The sequence below is a fragment of the Anas acuta genome, chromosome 8 (genome assembly GCF_963932015.1).
Source record: "Anas acuta chromosome 8, bAnaAcu1.1, whole genome shotgun sequence".
Taxonomy (NCBI): Eukaryota; Metazoa; Chordata; class Aves; order Anseriformes; family Anatidae; genus Anas; species Anas acuta.
Genome location: NC_088986.1, coordinates 22,578,949 through 22,598,919, shown reverse-complemented (window position 1 = coordinate 22,598,919; position 19,971 = coordinate 22,578,949). Strand labels below are relative to the sequence as shown.

Below are 19,971 nucleotides of genomic sequence, written 5' to 3'. Positions count from 1 at the left end.
CTGCTCAGGACAGAGAGGACTGACTTACAGGTTAAAGGATTCAGGATACATGTGTATTCAGTTAAACCCCTGCTGAGTCTACCTTGTTTGGCTTCAGCCTTCTACATCACAACAAGGAGGCTGTTCTACATGCACTTGCAAATACCTCTGAGAAGTTCCTTTGCAGAAGTAATTAAAGTGGAACTAACATTCGTCAGAATACCACTATGAATAATTTCTGGTAGGAACTGCAAGGACACTTTGGAAAGGCTTACAGTGTAAATTTTTCTGCATGCTGATTTGTTTGCAGACAAATTCAATGCCACTTGAAATATACTGGTCCTATTATCACCTCTTGTAGCAAACAGAAAGCATTTGTTCTAAAATGTAATCTCCTATCCCCTGTGCATCTGGAATGAAATTTCCACCACCCTACCTTACCTGTGGGGTTCAAATTATGATTTCAAAGTGTTTCTAGATTCCAGTGCTGGTTTGACCAGAAAACAACAAACAAAATACTGAATTAAGGAGTCAGACTTTCATTTTCCCCAGTTCTCTTAGTATGGAAGACTGGGGATGTCTCCAGCTTTTTAGCCTGGTTTTCCAGAGATACAAATCTCTGGCGTGATTTTTGAACAATAATTTTTCAACTGTATCTGCAGATGCAGACTACCCACTCTTCATACAGCTTTCAGGCAGCTGAACAATGAAAGATTTTGGGGAAGACAGGAAGATGAGGTACCTATTGAACACAAGACACAAGTCTGCAGGGAAGCAAATTCTATAATTTCTGCCACCCAAAAAGGAAATAAATTTACATGTGCTACTTACCTGTAAGGTTGCAAGGAGGAGTTGAACAACTCTTGGGCTTGTGACACAGCTGGTGCTGCTCCTAAACTCAGCTGAGCTTGATGCTGTCCTTGCAGAGGTGCATAAATGGGGATGGGGATCTGCTGAACTGAAGCAGGCTGCAGAAAGAAGAAACCATTAAATATCTCCGGATAAAAGTCATGTAGAAAAGCTACAGTCAAATGTGTGCCAGGATTTGTGTAACAACTTTTCAAGCAAAGAGAAGAATTTAAAACCTCGAGGTTGCATGGAGAGCTAGTATTGCACCTGTTCCAAAAAATACGTTCATGTTGTGCTTTATGCTTTTCGTGAAAACAACCAGAAGATCCTGAACCAATCATTTAGATTTGGGTACAAAACAACTGTGTAATATCCATACAACTTTGTACCACAACACCTCATACGAACGTGCACTTTTACATGAAAGCGCACTGAGTGAAAGCTTATTCTCTCAAATTTTATGACAATTGTTTTCAATCACAGTAGAGAAGCAGTAGAGATAACTTGAATGTACCAGTATGAAATAGCAATGACAGGTATGATCTCATTTTTACAGTCTTCAGTCCTACTCTTGCCTGCTCCCATTTGCAGAGTTTTAAAGTCAATGTAGATAAGGAGAGGAAGAAAAAAATTCCCAAATACCTGTGAAAGCCCTGGTTGAAAGCCTTGCTGTTGAGCCAGAGAAGGCGGTGCCAAACGCGCATGCTGGGTGTTGAACAGGTGACTTGTATCCATATAAAATGCTGGAATTTGAGCTGCAGTACCTCAGGAAGAGGAATACAATTAGTATCTGTTTCCAAACATTTATCTGCTAAACAAGTTTTCAGCAAGATTTAGAGATGCAGCCGCTGTCAGTATTTTCCAGTGTGACAACTACCAGAGAGACTAGGATAAGAAACAGAACTGAACAGCTGGGTGCATAATAAGCTGTGGTATCTTTTCTTTGGCATCTATTCATCCCCAGAATCTATCAGTCTTGCACATGCATCTTCAGTCCCATGAATTTTGTAGGAGACAAAACAACAGATTCTGGCCAGAAAAGGCACTTGGGTGATGAAAGGGGAAGAACAAGCTCTGAAGTCATGTAGTTTAGGTTGGTTATACGTAGAACTTTCTTTTAAGAAAAATGCCATGCTTATAAGCTATTGTGGCACTTAATAAAGTCATCAAGATTAAGTCATTCTTCGTCTTGAATATTGATTTAAAATTTTGAAATAAAAAAAGGTTCATCAAGAGGTGCAAACTTATCTTCCTCAATGAACTAACAACATGGTATTATCATTATAACAACAGACACTTGCCTATTTAGATTAAGACAATTACAGAATATTTGCTCACAAAATGCTGCCATCTTTCTGTCCTTATTGCTGATAAAATGAGAATTAAATTCATTTATCCAGCTTTGTAACTCCAATAAAGCAACCACACGGCTTCTCAGCCGAACACTGTTACCTGCTGCAGACTGAGACACGTAGACCTGGGGACTTTGCTGTTGCTGGGCAATGAGGGATGGCATGCAGCTCAGCTGGGAAAAGTGACTTGCAGAAGCCAGGCTGCTTGTCTGCAACTGCTGTGGTTTCACTTTACATATATTGGGAGGGTCTGAGGTGCTTGCAGTCTTTGTACTCAGTGAAGAGGTTGTGTATGTTCCAGCTCCTACAAGAAGAGAAACAAGAAGTGTATTGTAAAACAGATGAAGACATTACAAACCCTCATCTTCCAGTGGTCAGTTTGGTGACATCTATGGAAGCATAAGGTGCTACTAGGAAAGAACACTGAAAACTAATGCAGCCGTTTCCATCACTGCAGCATGGACAGGGAGAATAATTCTTTTAAGTTACTTCTCCCTTCTCAAGCACAGGAGGACTTAAAAGTGCCAAAGTATACATCTTGGTCAATTATCCAACAAAATATTGCAACGTACAGTGGCTGTGACTCTCATGGTTGAGAGGCTGGCTCCAAAGAAAGTTATTTTTAAACCATTTCAGTTGAGATTTTGACATATACTCTAATATTCCTAGTTGTGAAGATCTAATCAGATCCAGGATCTTTTGTTTGCTGCAAAGAACCAAGGTGGGAACCAGCACTGCTTGTGGAGAGCAGTCGGACACTTGCTCTCCCCAGTACAAGGGAGATTTGCTATGAGCTGTTGAAGCCTTGAGTCTGAAAGTAAGAGCACAAATGAAAAGTAGTACTGTAACAGGCTGGATGAAGTGACAAAAATTTGAAGCTGTCTGCTGGAAGTGAGTGGCTGTCAGAACTACCAGCTGCTTAGAAAGGAAAAAAATTATTTCCCTCCCTTCGTTCAGATAAACGAAATGAAACCATGAAGTCAGCCAAGAGGACCAGTTTACCTCCTCTTTCAAGTCCACATAAACAGCATAAACAGAGATGTCCTCTCAATATTCTTTTCAGCTGACTGAAGTGAATCAGGGGAAGGATCTCCTTGTTAACTAAGAGGTATCTGGGAAGCTATTGTTCAGAACTGACATTCCATGCTCGCAAAGCTGACAGAAGTCTTTTGCATTAAATGTGGTGGGAATCTAGTCTCTTGAAACACATAACCAAGGAACAGTGCAACACGATATTGCAATCTCGACAGCCAGTACCTGATAGCGAAGTTGTTGGTGTAACTGAGGCTACAGGAATAGGAGGCATCGATGCACTAGAGAAGGAGCTGTAAGTACCACTGTTTGGCCCAGCGTTGCTGCTGCTACTGCTGCTGCTGCTGCCACCAGCTATGGGAGACGCTGCTGATGTCACCGGTGAACTCTTCTCCCCCATGTTTGGGGAATTCTCCCATGCTTTGCGTGCAGACTCCATCTATTTAAAAAGAAAACAAATTTCCTCATCTATTAGGAAGTTCAACCAGTCAGTCTTCAGCTTTTAACAGTTATTTTTAGTTCAAAAGGCAACTCAGGCTTCATGCGAGCCTCTTAAAAATCACCGTAATCGTGCAACTCTGTTCATGCAAAAAGCATACGGCCTGAAGTTGGAGCTTCTTATCTGTTCCAACTGCACACGTGCACAGTTCATGATCTTAACGTTCAATACTCAAAAGAGAATTCACCCACTAATTTGGCTTGGTTTTGTTTGACATGGAGAGCAAAAGGCATGGGAAGCTAAAGAAAGGCACAAAAGAATCCAGATATTTCCACAAGTCCTCCACTTACAAGTATTGGGTCTTTTAAATGAAGCAGCTCCTTACTTTCTTGCTGTGTCATCCGTTTTGAGTGACCAACAAAAATACCTAATGCACACTTCAGTAAACCCGAGAGCAGTCAAAGTCAGATTTCCAAAGCAACTGCTGTTCAAAATGTGATTGTGAGCTGACACAGCTCGTGCACACTGCTTTACATGAGTGCTACAGACGCTTCACACTCCTCTGTTTCTGTAATAATGAATTTCATTCTTGCACAGCAAGGAAGGTGGAGCTTCCAATAAATATTTTGTACACAATTCTCTTCCACCAGGAGTGGAAGGAACCATTGCTTAATGCAGCCAACAATCTAATTATTGCTAGAATAGATGCACAATGCTGTATCTTTGAACTGAGACACTTTTGATAGACTAGTGAAAAGGAAATGTTAATGTTCAGACCACACCCATCAATTTAAGTGCTCAAACACAGTCCATGGACATCCCTACAACCTCCAACTGTCCTCTTCCCTTGAAATGGAAAGTTTGTGTGAGCAGAGCTGGATGCCAGAGGCTGTAATCCCTCATGCAGAGTACTGTGAGCTTCTTAAGGCCAGATGCTGTCTTTAAAGGTGTCTGTAAAGGGGCAAATGCACCCTTAGCAGCAAATCTGCCCTTGCTGCCTTGATCAGTAGAGCGCCCTAACTGTGACTCGCAGACTCCTGAAGTCACACTTTCAACTATCCAGATTTAGCTGCACTAAGCACAGTCTGGGCAGACCAAACACAATTTCTGTTATTTGGCTAGATGCTTCAGGCGTGATAAAAAAGCAGAGCAATGCACAAAGAAGTGGGTAACATGGTCAATACATGTCCATACAGAAAGAAGCTAAGCTCTGCATTCCTCAGAAGAGGAAAGGGGGAAGGAGAGAAACTTTGTTGTACATTAAATCACTTGGAAATAAATAATCTGTTTTCATTTTTGAGACTATCTTACCCAGCAATCACATACTCATACTCAGTTTCCCCATCACAACACTCTCCTCCAAATTGGTTCTAATTCTTGTAGACAAAGCAAACTTCAAAATGGAAAAGGAAAAGATTTTGCATAACATGGAGCACAGGTAAGACTAGAGGCTCCTTTCTGAACACAACACAGGCTTCTGGTAAGACAGAATAATAAATATACCACACTGGTATGAAGAGATGAGGAAAATATCTGTGGACATCTGAACAGAGAATGCATGGAAGCTTCTCCTATGTTCATCAAGTTTCAGGATGTCCTGGAAAAACCAGTAATAGCAAAAAAGCTGGAGTCTACATACTGAATTTTGTCTTCCAAACCTAAACAATAGCAAGATGCCAGGTTATTCCATACCCCTACCAATTATTCAAGTTTCAAATTTATCAAGCTTTCAAATAGCTTTCCCTTTAGAGAGCTCCTTAATCTCTAACTTCTTAAACTGTAAGAGGATGCAAGATAGACTGGTATTCTCTAAGTGCTTATGCGGCACCATCTACAGATCACATATGAAGGAGTAAGAAGCTCTACAGTAAGTGAGGCTGTGCAAAGTGGTACGATTTTGCTGCTCAGCTGGGAAGAGGAGAGCACAGGTTGGAGATCATGGCTGCTTTAGGCTGCTGCTTCACTGTTGACCCATCAGGGCCATTCGCATCACATTACCGCTCCAGTACTAACCACACAAGAAGCTAACTGGAGAAAAATGGTTATGTAAATATCCTTATGTAAACCAATGTTTAGGTGACTGGTAAAAGAAAGCCAAAAATGCCAGATTCCAGACTCTGGTGCCTACACAGAAATTTTAGATTGAACTCTGGAACATAAAGGGAGCCAGGCACTTCCGTCTGTGATGGCTTTGGACTTTATTTTTCTCAGCATCCTAACTAGCAAAAGCAGTGGCAGGTAAGTGCTTTTGGGATGTCTACCTTAGTAAAGGTTTCTTTAGTGAAGTTGGTGCAAGGAAAACAGTGCTCAACAAGCTTTCTCAGATGAGCACCTTACACCTACACCCTTGCAGAATGATGTGAAATACTTGGAACAATTTTGGCTGAGTTCCTCATCTGAGCCTCCTCACAGATAGCTTTCTGTGATAGGGGATGGAAAAAAGAGGATATGAGAGAGGATTATCCCTTTCTGGAGGCAGAGCTTAGAGACTTTGCTCTTCTAAAAGACAGAAGGGAATGCTTTGCTTTCTGTGGCTCCAAAAGTACCTTTTAAAAGCAAGGATTATATCAAATGCAAGGAGAGAAGGAGCAGCTCTGCTCTGCCTGGGCCAGAAGGCCTTCTGTGGAAGTGACCATGTCACTGTGCTTCAAAATAAGCTTGTTGCCTTCAACAGTTACAAAAAGGAGGGAGTGTTCCAGTAGCTGGAGTAAGGAACACTGAGTCAAAGCTGATTTTAAATTAGTTTCTGTTCAGCTTTTGATCACAAAGTACTTCAAGGTAGCCTTAAAACACCTATCTGCAATATATTCTGTTATCACACATCCAAGATTTATCATCCACTAAGAAATGAATAAAACCGCTGACACTAGAACTGCAGAACAAAATACAAGTGAGCAGGGCAGGCTGCTCTGTAGCTGAGCAGCATCACATTCTTTGTGGGATCGTGCCGTAGTAATGTTTCTACCTGTATTATGTAGGAATCCAGCTGCTAACCAGTTTGAAACAGCTATTCCATAAAAAAAAAACTTTCAGGTGCCAGAAAGTCAGATTATGATAATTTGTTACACAAGAATGCAACAGAAAAACAGATATTTTTGTTAATTTACTCATCCCTCTCCAGCCCTTTCCCCATTTTTCAGGCCTGGATGTCTATTGTTTTAAAGTGGTTACATTTTTTTTCCCCAGGAAAAAAGGTGTTAACAAAAGAAGAGCAAAGATTCAACACAAGATCATTAATAGCTATCACCCATAGAGAACGTGAGCAAGCAGCTGTCAAACCATGCTGGCAAGACTGAAGTCTCACCAGGATTGACAAGTAAATTTCTCCGAAGTGTTAGTTCTGCACCCATTCCCTGTTCTCAGCTTTTTTTGTTTAAATTTAGAGAAGCTAATTTCAAAAATCACTCTCAACACTAGAAGCAGCAATGTTTCTACTAGTTCAGTCACCTGCAGTCACAGTCACAAAGCAGACCTAACACACCCCAAGACCAAAAACTTCTAAAGATACGGTAGCAAAGCTAGAGACCAATACTATGTTAGTGAGTTATACAATGCACACCATCCAAAATCCATCAGAACGGGAAAAAGCTACTCAAGATATTCTCCACACTTGCTCTACACTGAAGAGCAGAAATCAACGGAACATTTACAACACAACAAAGCATGTTCTGACTAGCTGATCAAACTGCCTTTCAGTCACCAGCATGCCACCTACATTGCAATATTTAGAACTTCAACCATCCAACTCAAAACACAGGATCACTGCACCAGAATCTTACTGCTATGAAAATCAAGCTTGGCTTACCAAGCAACTCTCTGTAGCCTTTAATACCAAACTGAGCAACTTTCTTTATGCCACACGCACCAAAAGGTAAAAATAAATCGGATTCCGATGGTTTGTCATGAGCACTATGGTACAACGCTAAAATGCTAGGATCCTTTTTCAGGGCAGTGGGAGCCAAGATTGGTTGATGCCGAGTGTTAATGCAAAATGGGGTTAGAAATTTAGAATTTAAATGCATCCTTTGATACAGTCTTGTGTTTTAGCCATCCATTTATATGCAAAAGCAGTTCAGCAGAGGAAACAAAGGAAGGCTCTAAAAAAAGGTTTACCAGCAAGTTCTCCATTAACTTTCCCCTGCATGCAAGAAAACAACCCTTAGAGGGATGTGGTACATACCTTGAGGGTGAGGTCGACGGTAGCGGGAGAAACTGGAGTTAGGCTGGAGCTCTGTTGTAGAGTCTCCCTCCTAGGGAGGGGAAGGGTGTGGGGCAGGGGCACCTGAAAGGCAGGCAACACACATCACATTCTAACTACGTCTATTACGAAAGCCCCAGAAAAGCAAAGCTCAAGCTTTATTAAGTGAGCTACAACTTCTTCAAGGCTTGAGCATTTGGCAGGGAGGTTTTGATAAAATAAGGTGAAAATTTAGTAGGTGGGAAAAGGCCATTCAGCAGGTGCTGAGATGCTTCTTATCTCTCTTTAAAAGAGACTCAAGACTAGGGTTCTGAAGCATCCTTGTCTTCTGCATAAACAAATACCAATTAGCTGCTTTGGGATTTACTTTGAAGCACCATTTTACTTTCCTGGTATACAAAAATTCTTCCCAAGCCAAGTTTGGCCCCTTCCGTACCAGTACGGCACATGGAGTTTGGTGACCTCTCAAGTTCTAAGATGCAGTTTCTGAACAGAGGAAGCTACAAATCTTCAAAGTCACAGGACCATGAAACAAACCAAAACAGATTTGTCATCCAATAACTGAATTCAGTTATTTTCTCTTTCAAAAGATGAAAGATGTCAAACTCAGGGAAATAAACTTGACAGAAAGCTATTTCTATCTGTATGGAAGAAAACACTGATGGATTTCCTTGATGTTCTAAGTGGAACGCATCAAAAACACTGCAGTGGCCAGCCTACTCCTTCTGATCAGTTCTTTCTCCACTCAAAGAGCACAGCTAACAGAATTCCACCTATCGATGAGATGAGGCTGATCCAAAAGACAGATACTGAAGCTCTGAAGCAGATGATAGCACAGATCATTTGTGGCCTGGAGCCCCTATATCCTGCATTGCAAATCCAACTCCAACCTGCCACAATGGAGCACACACTAACCATTTATGCAAAAGAATTCAATCTTCTCCACTAACCACCAAAAGCACAAACCACAACACCACCAGAAAATCCAGCAGAAGAGTAAGTTCAACCAATATTGCTTCAAAACCGCATTAAAGGATGCTGCAGTAAGCTTAAAAGCATTTCTTTGATGGAATTCACAGACATATTTGTAAAATCTTGAGATTCTACTATTGATTCTTCCTTCCCCCAAACAACAAGTGACTCAATGTCGAGCCAATTATATTTCTGCTACTCCAACAACAAAAATAACAAGATCCAAGTCCCCAGCCTGGTACCAGCAAGCTCAAGACAAACTTGACTCTGCCTACAACACACAATCCAGCTGGTCCTCTCAACTGGTCCAGCACACGCACGCAGCCAGTATCATCGGCTTTGTGAGGACTGCAGATATCACATCTCTATAGCAATTGAACAGTTTAAAACCTGCTGTATGCTTTCAAAAACCATTAAGCTGCTCCATTCACATGCAAGCACTGTGATTTCCAGCTACAGTTCAAAACGGCTCTGTTTTCAAAAGCCTTTTTTCAAACTCACCTACAGACCTTTGCTACTTATACCAGGTTCAAGCCCCAACTGCTGCTGAGAACACACTGATTACGTTCATCCCTGTTTTTTCTTTATTTTTAATTGTCCCTAGATGTTTTCCAGTTTGTGCTCTTCAGCTTATAGTGGTAGTTCACAAAATAAGGAAATATCTGAAGAATTCCAGAACAGATATTAAATGAACCAACTGTCCTTCAGAGTAAGACTATTGGATAGTGCATGGCTAGTTATCATGAAAGAAACTCTAGTGACTTGTTTACTGAAGGCAGTATTTTGTGCTTTAAAGAAGTGCAAAAATATTTTCTTGTCTTCCAAGTCAAGTCAATCACTACAATAGACTTACGTTCGTCACCAAAGTCTCCTCCATTTTTGTACTGCTAGTAGCCACTGTGTTAGGATGAGAAGAAGGTGTAGTGTAGTCTGTTACAGACTCCTGTGAAGAAAAATAATTCCATTAAAATATCTCCCTTACCTAAATCAGATTTTAAGTTTTTTTGGACAGAGGTCATCCTTTCTATGGAAGGAAAGCTTATCATGCAACAGAAAGTTAGAGTTTCATCCCCAAAAGCTTGTCAGAAAGCATTACCAGCAATTCTTGTTGCTGAATTACTACTGAGGTCAGGAGAATTTTGGGGAGATTACAGTCTGCCTCATGACCTCACAACATATGCCTGGAGATGAGCCAAAATACTGTCTTTAAATCAAGGATACACAAAGTGATGGAGTGCCAGGACACTAGGCATATGGAAGTGTGGTGGTGTAACCAGCTATCATCCGTCACCCTAGATGCTTTAGCTACCTCTAGGCACTTTTAGCCCACTACATTCAAAAAGTAAAATATATTAGCCAAAAGCTTTCTGTAGCTTTAAACAAACAGGAATCTCTTGGTTAAATCTATCACAAGTAAGGCCTTCCAGATTAAAAAGAGAACGCAGGGATGGTTGCCATTTGACCGAACAATTTTCTTTAAGTCCTGTCTCAAAGTCTTAAGACACAGTTTCTCCAGACAGTGAAAGTCTGCCTCCCAGTTTCTGCACCAGGCAGTGATTTTAAGGAAGAAAAGGGGTGAAGTCTCCAATTTACTCAGAGGCTTTCCTTGAAGCTTATTTATTATCACAGGTAAGTGGACCATAACATGTGCCACGAATCAAGTCCATTTTCATGGACTTAGATGTAGCCAGTGACTGTTGACGTGGTAACTCTAAACTCCCTGATGAAAGCATCTAATTGATGACACTACCAGCTCTCTAGAGAATGACCTATAATGAAAAAAATGCACTGGTACTTCTCTCTAAAGCCACGTTTAGCACTGTTTTTTAGTTCTTGTGAATGGATATTTAAAACTGACTGTATTCGAGACAAGTGTTATCAGAACCGCAAGTATTATCAGAATCTGACCCAAAGACTATTAGATAAACGGTGTGACCAAACAACTCAGAATTAGCCAAGACTCATTCACTAGCAACCACTGCAAGCCCAGGGTAGGCTCTACCTATTACAGAACCAAACACCAAGAGGTAACTGAAGGAAAAATTAGCAGCAGAATTGCTAATGAGTGCCTGGTGTTGCCAACACAATGATTTTGAAAGCACAAGAGAGATTATACTCAATGGCATTCAACCAGTATGATAAGCTATGAAAAGGTGCACGTTTGATTCACTGCTGGAGCCTATGGCAATGTCTCCTAACACAGCAACTGAATTGTCAAGATGCTAACCAGCAAGTAACAAAGAATCCTCCTAAAAAGATAAGCTTATTTTGCTAAAAGCCTAGAAAAACAAGCTCAAGAATAACAGGGTAAGAGAGGGTACAGTGTGCACACTGTTGTATTTATGATGGAAACAGAAAGAATCTATTTCTGTGTAGTTATTTATTTCTCTTACTTGTTAAACTGGTGGGATACCAGATACACGTTTCCCACACTCCAAACTACCAAGCTGCAAGTTGCACGCTACTCTTTGAATCCAGTGGGTAACTTCCCTTTGGGTAGAATGAAGCAAGCACATAAAGCTGCTTTAATCACAAGGTCCTCCTAATGAAGTGTAACTCACCTGCTTCCTGGTTAGAAGAAAATTAAATACAAAACTGCCATTGCGTATGTGCAATGCTGAGCTGTTGTACAAGGATGAGCTACATCCCAAACATGCAGCTAAGAGAGCACTTCAACTGTAAGAACACCACTCTGTAAGTCATAGGTTGGTTAACCATCATCCTTCATTTACTGATAAAGTCTAGAGTCTTTTACATCTCAACCATCATCATAAGCTTTCTTAGTTCAATTAAAATGAACTTTCTGTACAACTTTTACTGAGGAACCCAACTGAATAGGTTGATATAAATTAATAACTGTAATAATAGCAAAAGCAAAAAGCTGTACATGTTTTTTGGAAGTTACCTACAGGGTACTTATATCTGAAGAAAAAACAGGCAAACTTCTTATAACTACCTACTTTGCTCAAAAAGAAGAGATCACAAACCTGTGACTTTATGAGCAAAAGGATACGGTAGACCTCAGAGGTGACCTTGCTACAAAGGAGCAGGGGACTACAAATCATTAATATTTCCTCCATGTTTGGTTTGCTCCTGCTTCATAGAAAGCATCTAACCCAGACAGCTTGTCAGACACTGAACCATCTCAAGAACTGTACTCTGAAGTAAAGCAAGTGTCCTTTTTGACATCATCTCCAAAAGACAAACCTTTATCAACTACTTACACAAACATTTCATTGCCACATCCACAACCAGTTACTGATCACTCCTGTGATTTGAAAGCTTCAAAACTAGTTTGAGATGGAGGGCTGGGGGAATGCTAAAGGTGTCTCACCCGATCCAGACACTTGTGTAACAGTTTGGTTTTACTCCAAAAATACTACAAAACCCGAGAAAACCAGCTGGAATTGCTTCATAGCATCACACTTACATTCCTGATAAACAGCTCATTAACATGAGGTGATTTATATTTGCAGCTTCTCAGGTAGAACAGACCTGTATGGTTAAGTGCACATGCTGCTCTATTAAGGGGGTTGTTTTGGGATGGATGACAATTCTGCAAAGCTTCTGCTTCTGAAGACAGACAGCTAGCTTGACTCTCACAAACATTAAAATCAACAAATACACTAAAGAAAGTGTGCCTTGCTGGTGATCGATAAATCATTTAGGTTTGCTAACAACATTAACACCTGACATTCAAACAACAGATTAAAGATATTGTCACCTCTTCCCTCATTAATGAGTGAAGACAATGCTGCGAAGACATGAGAAAGCTGCTGCAATATAAATCAGTTCCAGGACTGGAACAGTATTTAAAGCTATTTTAAAAGGCATTTTGAAAAATAGCAAGAGGCGTTTATTTCTGTGAAATCCAGATTAAGTTCAACTTCTCTAATACATCTGCAGGTTGTTGGTTCAACTTCAATAGAATTAAATATAAAACACAACCACCCCTTTCCTAGAAAACTTAGTGATGCCCAGAGAACTACTCACGGCAAAGGAATTCAAAAGCAAACCTAGAACTATGGAGACAGGAATTTTTAGGCTTATTTGCAGCATGTATTAAATGCTTCTATTAGTAGCCACTTAAAGTAAGAAGGAGATTGTTGGAAATTTGCATATCCAGCACAAACTGGAAGATTTCCTTTCAATTCGGTCTTCCCCTGAGAAGGAGGATTGACATTTTAATGATATGCTAATTCAAAGCACCTTAGCAACCTGCATTTACCTAGGGCCAGAAAGGCACAAAATTCAGACCTCCCTGCTGAAGATCTCATTCTTTTCAAATGTTTACAGAGAAGACATGATACTGATTTACTTCAGCAGAACTACTCACCAGCAAGTTAGTCTGGAGTAATCAAGGATGTTTCCTATTCTGCAGGAGGCTTAGAAAAGGAGTCTCCTTCCCTTATCTTAAAGCTTGAGAGATAGTGAAAAAGCAAAATACAAATAGCCTCCTTACCAAATATTTGAAAAATCTGGTGTTTACAGTGTACACTTCTGATTCTGCATACAAGAAGAGCATTTCATCCAGTTCTGGTTTATGTTGTTACCATTTACATCTACTCAGAAGATGAAAACTGCTGGGAAGGTTGAAAAATCCCAGCACTGCATTTTCATACTTATTTGCCATTCCACTCAAAATCAAGTTTGCAGCTAAGATGTAGGAAACAAATATCCACCTTAACACTTGCTCTGCACAAGATTTAATTGCAATAGCATCTTCTGCTTGCAGGACAACCTGGAAAAACCTGCTAAGACTGCTTTATTTTTCCTAAAAAACCTGTAGATTTAAAAACAGATAAAATCATGAGTGAAACTTCTGCAGAGGATTTTTTCCTAAACGGTGTCAGAAGATTTCTGCTTAAGACAACGAAAAGACAGGTTGAGACAGCATGCAACACACTTGAGCCTAATCTCTTAACTGCTTTGCGAACATAAAATATGCATTTTCCCTTTACCAAGGCAGGTGCAACTATTAACGAGGAGCTACTCCAACTACAAGGCCTCTTTACATTTGAGAAAGAGCACACACAGTTCTTGCTTGAGACACACAGCTGCCAGAAGTGAAGCCAGGCCCCAAACAGGCCATTAGGCAAGCAGGAGAGCCTCTCCATGAACAACGCAGTGCTATCAATGCATCACAGCCAAGAACGGAGCTGCAGAACAATGAAACCTGACAACAAGTCACCACCTCACTGGATAGAAGTCAGAAGACTTCCATGCAGACAACTACCATGAGTCCTGCGTATCCTGAAGGGGTCCTGCGAGGAGATACACCTTGACAATATCCAAGCCAATAGGAACTGACATACAGAGCCTTTGGATAAACTCAACAAGCCTCATCAAATGCTTTAGCATATTTCTAGTTCAAAGATTTATTTTTTTTTTCCCCCACAGAACAATCCTTAACTCACAGCCTCAGGTCATCCATGCACTCAGCCAACCACTGGGCACATTACTGCAGTTCTCTGTTGAGACTCGAGCTCTCATCTTGCATATACCACAAACATGCTCAAGACGTGAGTTCCCAGAATCTGCCTATACCAGGCTCCAGTGTCACTCTCCACAGCAAGATAAACATCAGGACAGTTTTTATGTTCGGAAGACAGCAGAAGTCTTTAAAACTTTCCAAGCCAATCTCTGTACAGGAGCATGACAGACGGCACATCCCCATACTACTTCCCAAGAACTGCTAAAATTCAAGCAGTACCTATTTGTTTCAAATCTGCTATACAGTGGGCTCTGCTGTCCAGATAACTACCACCAGCAGGCAACCAAATATCAATTGCATCATGGAAATCTTATTTCACATACAGCACTCTGTAATTTCTCAATGTTTTTCTTACCTTTGTGTTTGTTCCGAACTCTGGAGCAGACACAGATATCATTGTTCCTATTTCCGTGCTCAGTTCACTCGTTGCTTTGGTTTCCTTTGCAGTAACAGGTTCTGGACTTCTGACAGAGGTGGGAGATGGCTTCTCCTGTCCCTCAGGCTCTCCCTGTTGGGCATCCTTCACCTTCCTGTTCTTTAAAGAACGCTCTTTCCCAATAGGACCAGGCTTATACTCTTTGTTTTCTACTGGACTCAAGTCTGGAAGCTAAGTTAGCGTTAACTTGTCAGTTATGTCTTCCCCTTACGTCCCCACAAGAATATTCCCACATGCTTAAAATAATTTTGTTTCAATCTAACAAGACCTTCCCAACAGGTATTTTCTAATATATAAACCAACTGAGAATAAGTTAGCACTAAGTATGTAAAATGCATCCCCTCTGAACATTGCAAATTTCCAACACTGTTTTCAAGCAAGACCTATTATATGAAGTGGCAGAGTTCAACTAACATAACATCTATAAAATTGATAGAAAATGATTTTGACTTTTCTTACAAGCACAGAAAAGTAAGGAAGCCACAAGACTTCATATAAATATAGGTAACTTTAATTTTCAGAGTCTCAGAATTTTACAGGGCTCCAGCAAACTAGAACAAAAGACTCTGCCTTCATTTGCTGATGTTTCAATGTATGCATGTGGCAACATTTCTTCCTAGTGACTGAGCACTAAAGAAATACCCATAAAAAAAACAAACCAAGAAACCACCCACGTTCAAGCGTTGCCTTATAGTGTAATCACTATGGCTAAAGTAGCTGCTGTAATTCAGTAGTTCCTTTTTGTGCAGCTGAATTAAAGCAGAATGAAGGACCTCAGGGAACTTGAATGTTCTATTTAAAGAGGTATATCCTTTCTGGCTGAGACTACTCAGCCCATCTCACTACAGAGCAGCACAAAAATTCTTTAAAGGCAGTCCCTACAATCCTATTGCTTCGGCTTTGATACTTGAAAACCAGAAGCTGCTGGTATTATCTCTATAAATACAAGCCATCTGTTTCAGGAATAGATAAAGACCCTTTAAAATATGCTTTTGGGGTTTGTAGAGGGCAGGAGTTTGCCCTAAGGTATCTGGTACCCTCAAGAGGCCAGTAAAGACTAGAAAATGCCTTCAGAGGGAAGGAAGAAAGCACTTGTAGAAGTGAATGCCTAAGCTCTGCAATGCAGCAGTCAGGATCATCAGACATACTTCACTCCAAATACTTTTTACTATAACAGTTAACTGAAGAAATTCCTCCAGACACTAAGGCCGCACTTCAAGAAGTTAAATTGCTAAGAGGAAAGTAATAACAATAATCTTAAAGATCACTAAGTGTAATCTAAATGACAGGAGGAGAAAGTATTACTCCTTGTGAGTTGTAACAATAGAAATACAAGATGATTGACTAGAATACCTAAATCTCTGGAGGATGAGTGAGAAATATTTTAATTGAGCTAAGTCTGATTACCTATTCACTCTTCCTGAATTAGTTACAAAAAATTAATTATCTAGACATCTGTGCCTTAGAGACTTCTAATCAGTGGCTCTAACATTCTTCCCTTTCCCCAAAAGGCTTTTTTCCCAGCAATTTGATGTATTAATTTGCTTAGTTTTGTAGCTGGATTACCAAGACGAGCACCATGCACCCACCATTGGCTGGGAGTGGTGGTACGTAGGGAGAAGGCAGGCAGGAAAAACTGAAAGTGGAGGCAGAGCCAGGACAGAAATAGCCTGCGCCAAGACCGCTCTGAAAGCCTGAGCAAAGCAAGCACAGGAGCAACCAAGAAACCCAAGCTACAAAACAAGAACACCCTATTGCATCCATACTCTCCCAACAAAGCTATCACAAATCCATAACCATGTTCCTGCTCTAGCCTGTCCTGCTCCAAATGGTCAATGGATGACCTTTGCTAGGTTAGGATGTTGTTTACATGCACTTCCTCGTTTTCTCTCCAAGAACCACTTGATTATTTTAGGAAACAAAAATGTGGAAGGCAACTTTTATAGGTCTAGTACTAACTGAATGAGTATTTTATTCCATTTTTAAATCAATTACTTGTAACCTCTTTTTGAATCAATTTCTTTGCTATTTAAAAGTTTGTACTTCTAAGATATGACCTTTTACCTTTTGTGCTTTGATGGGTCCAGCCCGCGGCTGCTTCTGTCTTTGTTCTTTTGGTTCTGGTAGCTTGTCAGTTGACTTCTCAGAAAGTACAGGGCCAACTTCATTGTCGCTGCCACTGGAAGCTGGGGCTCCAAACTGAATAGTTTCTATGCCAAGCTCAACTCCACCTTCTTGCCCAGGCTTTGTTCCCTATTTAAAAGGCAAGCATTTAACATGTTTCAAAAGACTTTTAAATCAGTACATTGCCACTGGTTCAAAAAAGAGCACCAAATACATTCAGCTGAACACCACAGCAAAAGCATTATTTATGACTGCAACAGATTTGCAAGAGGAATAAACAATGTATGAAAGCACATTCCCTCCTCCTCAACTTCCTACTGTTTATAAGAGTTCAAGAGGAGGAAAAAAAGAAAAAGCAATAAAAAAAATAATTAAACAAGATCAAGAAGAACTGGTAGAGAAGAGGAGAAAGACAAGTACAATAATAAAACGTCCAGATTAATTTTCACAATATTCTCCTAAAACTTCAAAATCAATGTTCAAGAGAAACAATAGGAGACTAAAGATTTATAGATCTCCTTATGCAGTCACAATGGTGTTGTAAGAGACTAAAGACATTCTTAACACTTTAAAACAATGAAGTCAAGAAGGCCAATACAGCCCAAGCAAACTAAACCACAGGACTATAAATTAGTTAGTGCTATGAAAATTCCAGGGGATAAGTAGAGCTACTGTGGTTAGAAGACATCTACTGCTTATTGCATCTCTGCTTAAAGCAGGGACATAAAACCATTTGATTCCTTGGAGGCATCCTGTTTCTGTTACTGAACTGTACCAAGTGTTCACATGCAAACTAGACAGTATTTTAACTTGAAAATATACACTGCATAGCAGCTATCAAAAGAAGCTGTGAAAGGCCGAGGTTTGATTAACAAAGAACGTTTTTTCTGTTTTGCAATCAATAAAAGCACTCACTTGTGTCCTGTGCTCTTCCTGTACCATCTCCCTACTTCATGGAATTCTACAAACACCAGTTTCAGTATGCGGATGCCTGACTAAGTGGATAATCTGTACCCAATCCCAGTGATAAATAATTCAGGTAAGCTTCGTGCACGAGTTATTTTTCTTCCTTTCACCCTTACCTCTGGAGATGTAGCTGATCCAAAAGATGTCAAAGGCTTGTTCCAAGCGCTGACTGAAGGTGGCTGAGGTGGACTAATGGGTCCCACTGATAAGTGAGAAAAGAGTTAAAAAATAAAAATCTAAACCAAAACAAGACAAAATCCTGAAGTTGCCAAATGCATTTGACTGAAGTTACCAACTGACTAAGGAGAATTAAATTTTAGATGTATTGATTACCCAGGTTCTAGTTTAGAAATTTTTAGCCTATTCAGGAGTTAAAAATATGCTCCTTAGGTAGTTTTATTAAGTGGGATCATCACATTCTGAAGCTTGCTCAAGTCTAGTAACACAGATTTTTTGAAGGGTGACAAGGATGTGACAACAACATAAAATACTGAGTAGTATCACTCCATAAAAATCTCTTTTCAGGGGTATTCTTCGGTTACAGTGATACACCTGGGACAGCTCTCCTCTACTCCCTGTACAAAATACTTTCACAGATACAAGCAAGACATCAACAAAGAGCTGACAAACAGTGTCCAGTAATGACAATACTTACATTTTTTGGAGATGTCATTTAGAACTGCTGAAGCAGGCACCTTGTTTTCCCATAGTTCAGTTCCTAGACCATTGTGAGCCTGGGTGTTCTGCAGAACTTTGCCTGACACTGTGTATTCTGTGCTTGCCGCTGTCCCTCCTGCAGCCTGGTTTTGAGGCTGAACAGAAGCCTGTGGCTGACCTGGAGTCTGCGTTGCACACGGAGACTGTGCCTGAGCTTGTGCCTGAGCCTGTGCCTGCTGCGCAGCTGCAGCTGCTGCCTGTTGCTGCTGCTTTTTGGCAAATCTGGGTGGCAGCTTGGAATTCTGACCTCGACCTTTTTCGCTTGATCCTTTTTTGGTCCAAACCTGGAAGTGGAATCCAATTTTACTCTTACAGCTAATAGCTTGTACGTATGCTGTAGAATAGCAAAAGCAGAACTGCTTAAGCCTATCTCAAATGAACTTTTTAATGGGTATTTAACCACATGAACAGTGATTTATTTCTCAGCTGAGGAAAAATGATTTACTTCTCATCCGAGGAACAATGATTTACTTCTCATCCATTTTCCTCTTGGGATCAACTGATACACAAGCAATATGATAAAGATTTACACAAGCATGAAGAAATGACATTTCCAGTTTACCAACTCCACCTACCCAACAAGGCCCAAACAAGAAGTATAAAATCCTAAAACGTCCCACTGAAAATGAGTTTCATTTAAAATTAAAATAAAGTATTAATACAACTATCTAGTTATCTTTAAGGGATGAAAATACATAGTTTCTTGGGATGAAGATTCTGCACACTTCACAACATTCTCAGTATCACAAGAAGGTCTTTTGCATTACAGATGTGTCTCGTACCTGCACTGTTTGTTCTTCCTTCTTCCTGCGCTCTTCATCTTGCAAGCGTTTCTGTTGTTTCTTCGACACCACTTCAGTGAAACCATCATCATTCAAGTTAGACTGTGAGTCTTCGACTACTGTCACTTCAGGGTGGTCATCAATGATCACAACACCTATAGAAACGGAAAGATATAGAGGCTGCTGTCTTAACAGCATCAGATGCAGCACATGGTAAAATACACCAAGCAAAAACCACTTTAGAGTAGAAGCAATTTCCCCATAAGAAGATAGAGATGATGGTCCCGATAAAGATAAGTTTTTTCTTGCTAAGTGCAAGAACTTTAGACTGGTGAACTTGAAGACAGGAAACTGATATTTATAAACTGAAAATCTGGAGCTTCCTGTACCAGACTCTCCAGGAACTAAGAACTAAAACTGCTTAAAACAAAGCAATTTAAAATAATGAACAGCCATCTGGAATATTTGCTGTGTTTCAGTGATATACACTATCTGCTTATGAAGGTTAAGCAAATCATTAGAGTGTGGTGGAAAATGGTCTGAAAGACAGAGTAAAGATTAGATGGTAGACCAAAATTACTCTCATCTATACTAAAAATGAGGTATGCCACCTTTTACAGGCACACACATT

General features: G+C 40.2%; 1 protein-coding gene across 11 annotated transcripts in view; it reads right to left on the bottom strand.

Moving 5' to 3' along the window:
• The window catches only part of PRRC2C (proline rich coiled-coil 2C), a 71,115-nt gene that overhangs the window by 12,958 nt on the left and 38,186 nt on the right, over positions 1-19,971 (bottom strand). For 7 of the 11 annotated variants that reach the window (XM_068691169.1, XM_068691159.1, XM_068691163.1 and 4 more), the window contains exons 19-29: positions 19,341-19,495; positions 18,497-18,842; positions 17,958-18,043; positions 16,816-17,004; positions 14,671-14,922; positions 9,675-9,764; positions 7,832-7,933; positions 3,438-3,651; positions 2,281-2,484; positions 1,471-1,583; positions 811-947 (exon numbers count right to left, since the gene is read on the bottom strand). In XM_068691169.1, the coding sequence (XP_068547270.1) occupies positions 811-947; positions 1,471-1,583; positions 2,281-2,484; positions 3,438-3,651; positions 7,832-7,933; positions 9,675-9,764; positions 14,671-14,922; positions 16,816-17,004; positions 17,958-18,043; positions 18,497-18,842; positions 19,341-19,495 (1,888 nt within the window). The remainder of the gene's footprint in view (positions 1-810; positions 948-1,470; positions 1,584-2,280; positions 2,485-3,437; positions 3,652-7,831; positions 7,934-9,674; positions 9,765-14,670; positions 14,923-16,815; positions 17,005-17,957; positions 18,044-18,496; positions 18,843-19,340; positions 19,496-19,971) is intronic. The other 4 variants (XM_068691167.1, XM_068691168.1, XM_068691166.1 and 1 more) reach the window with 3 other exon arrangements.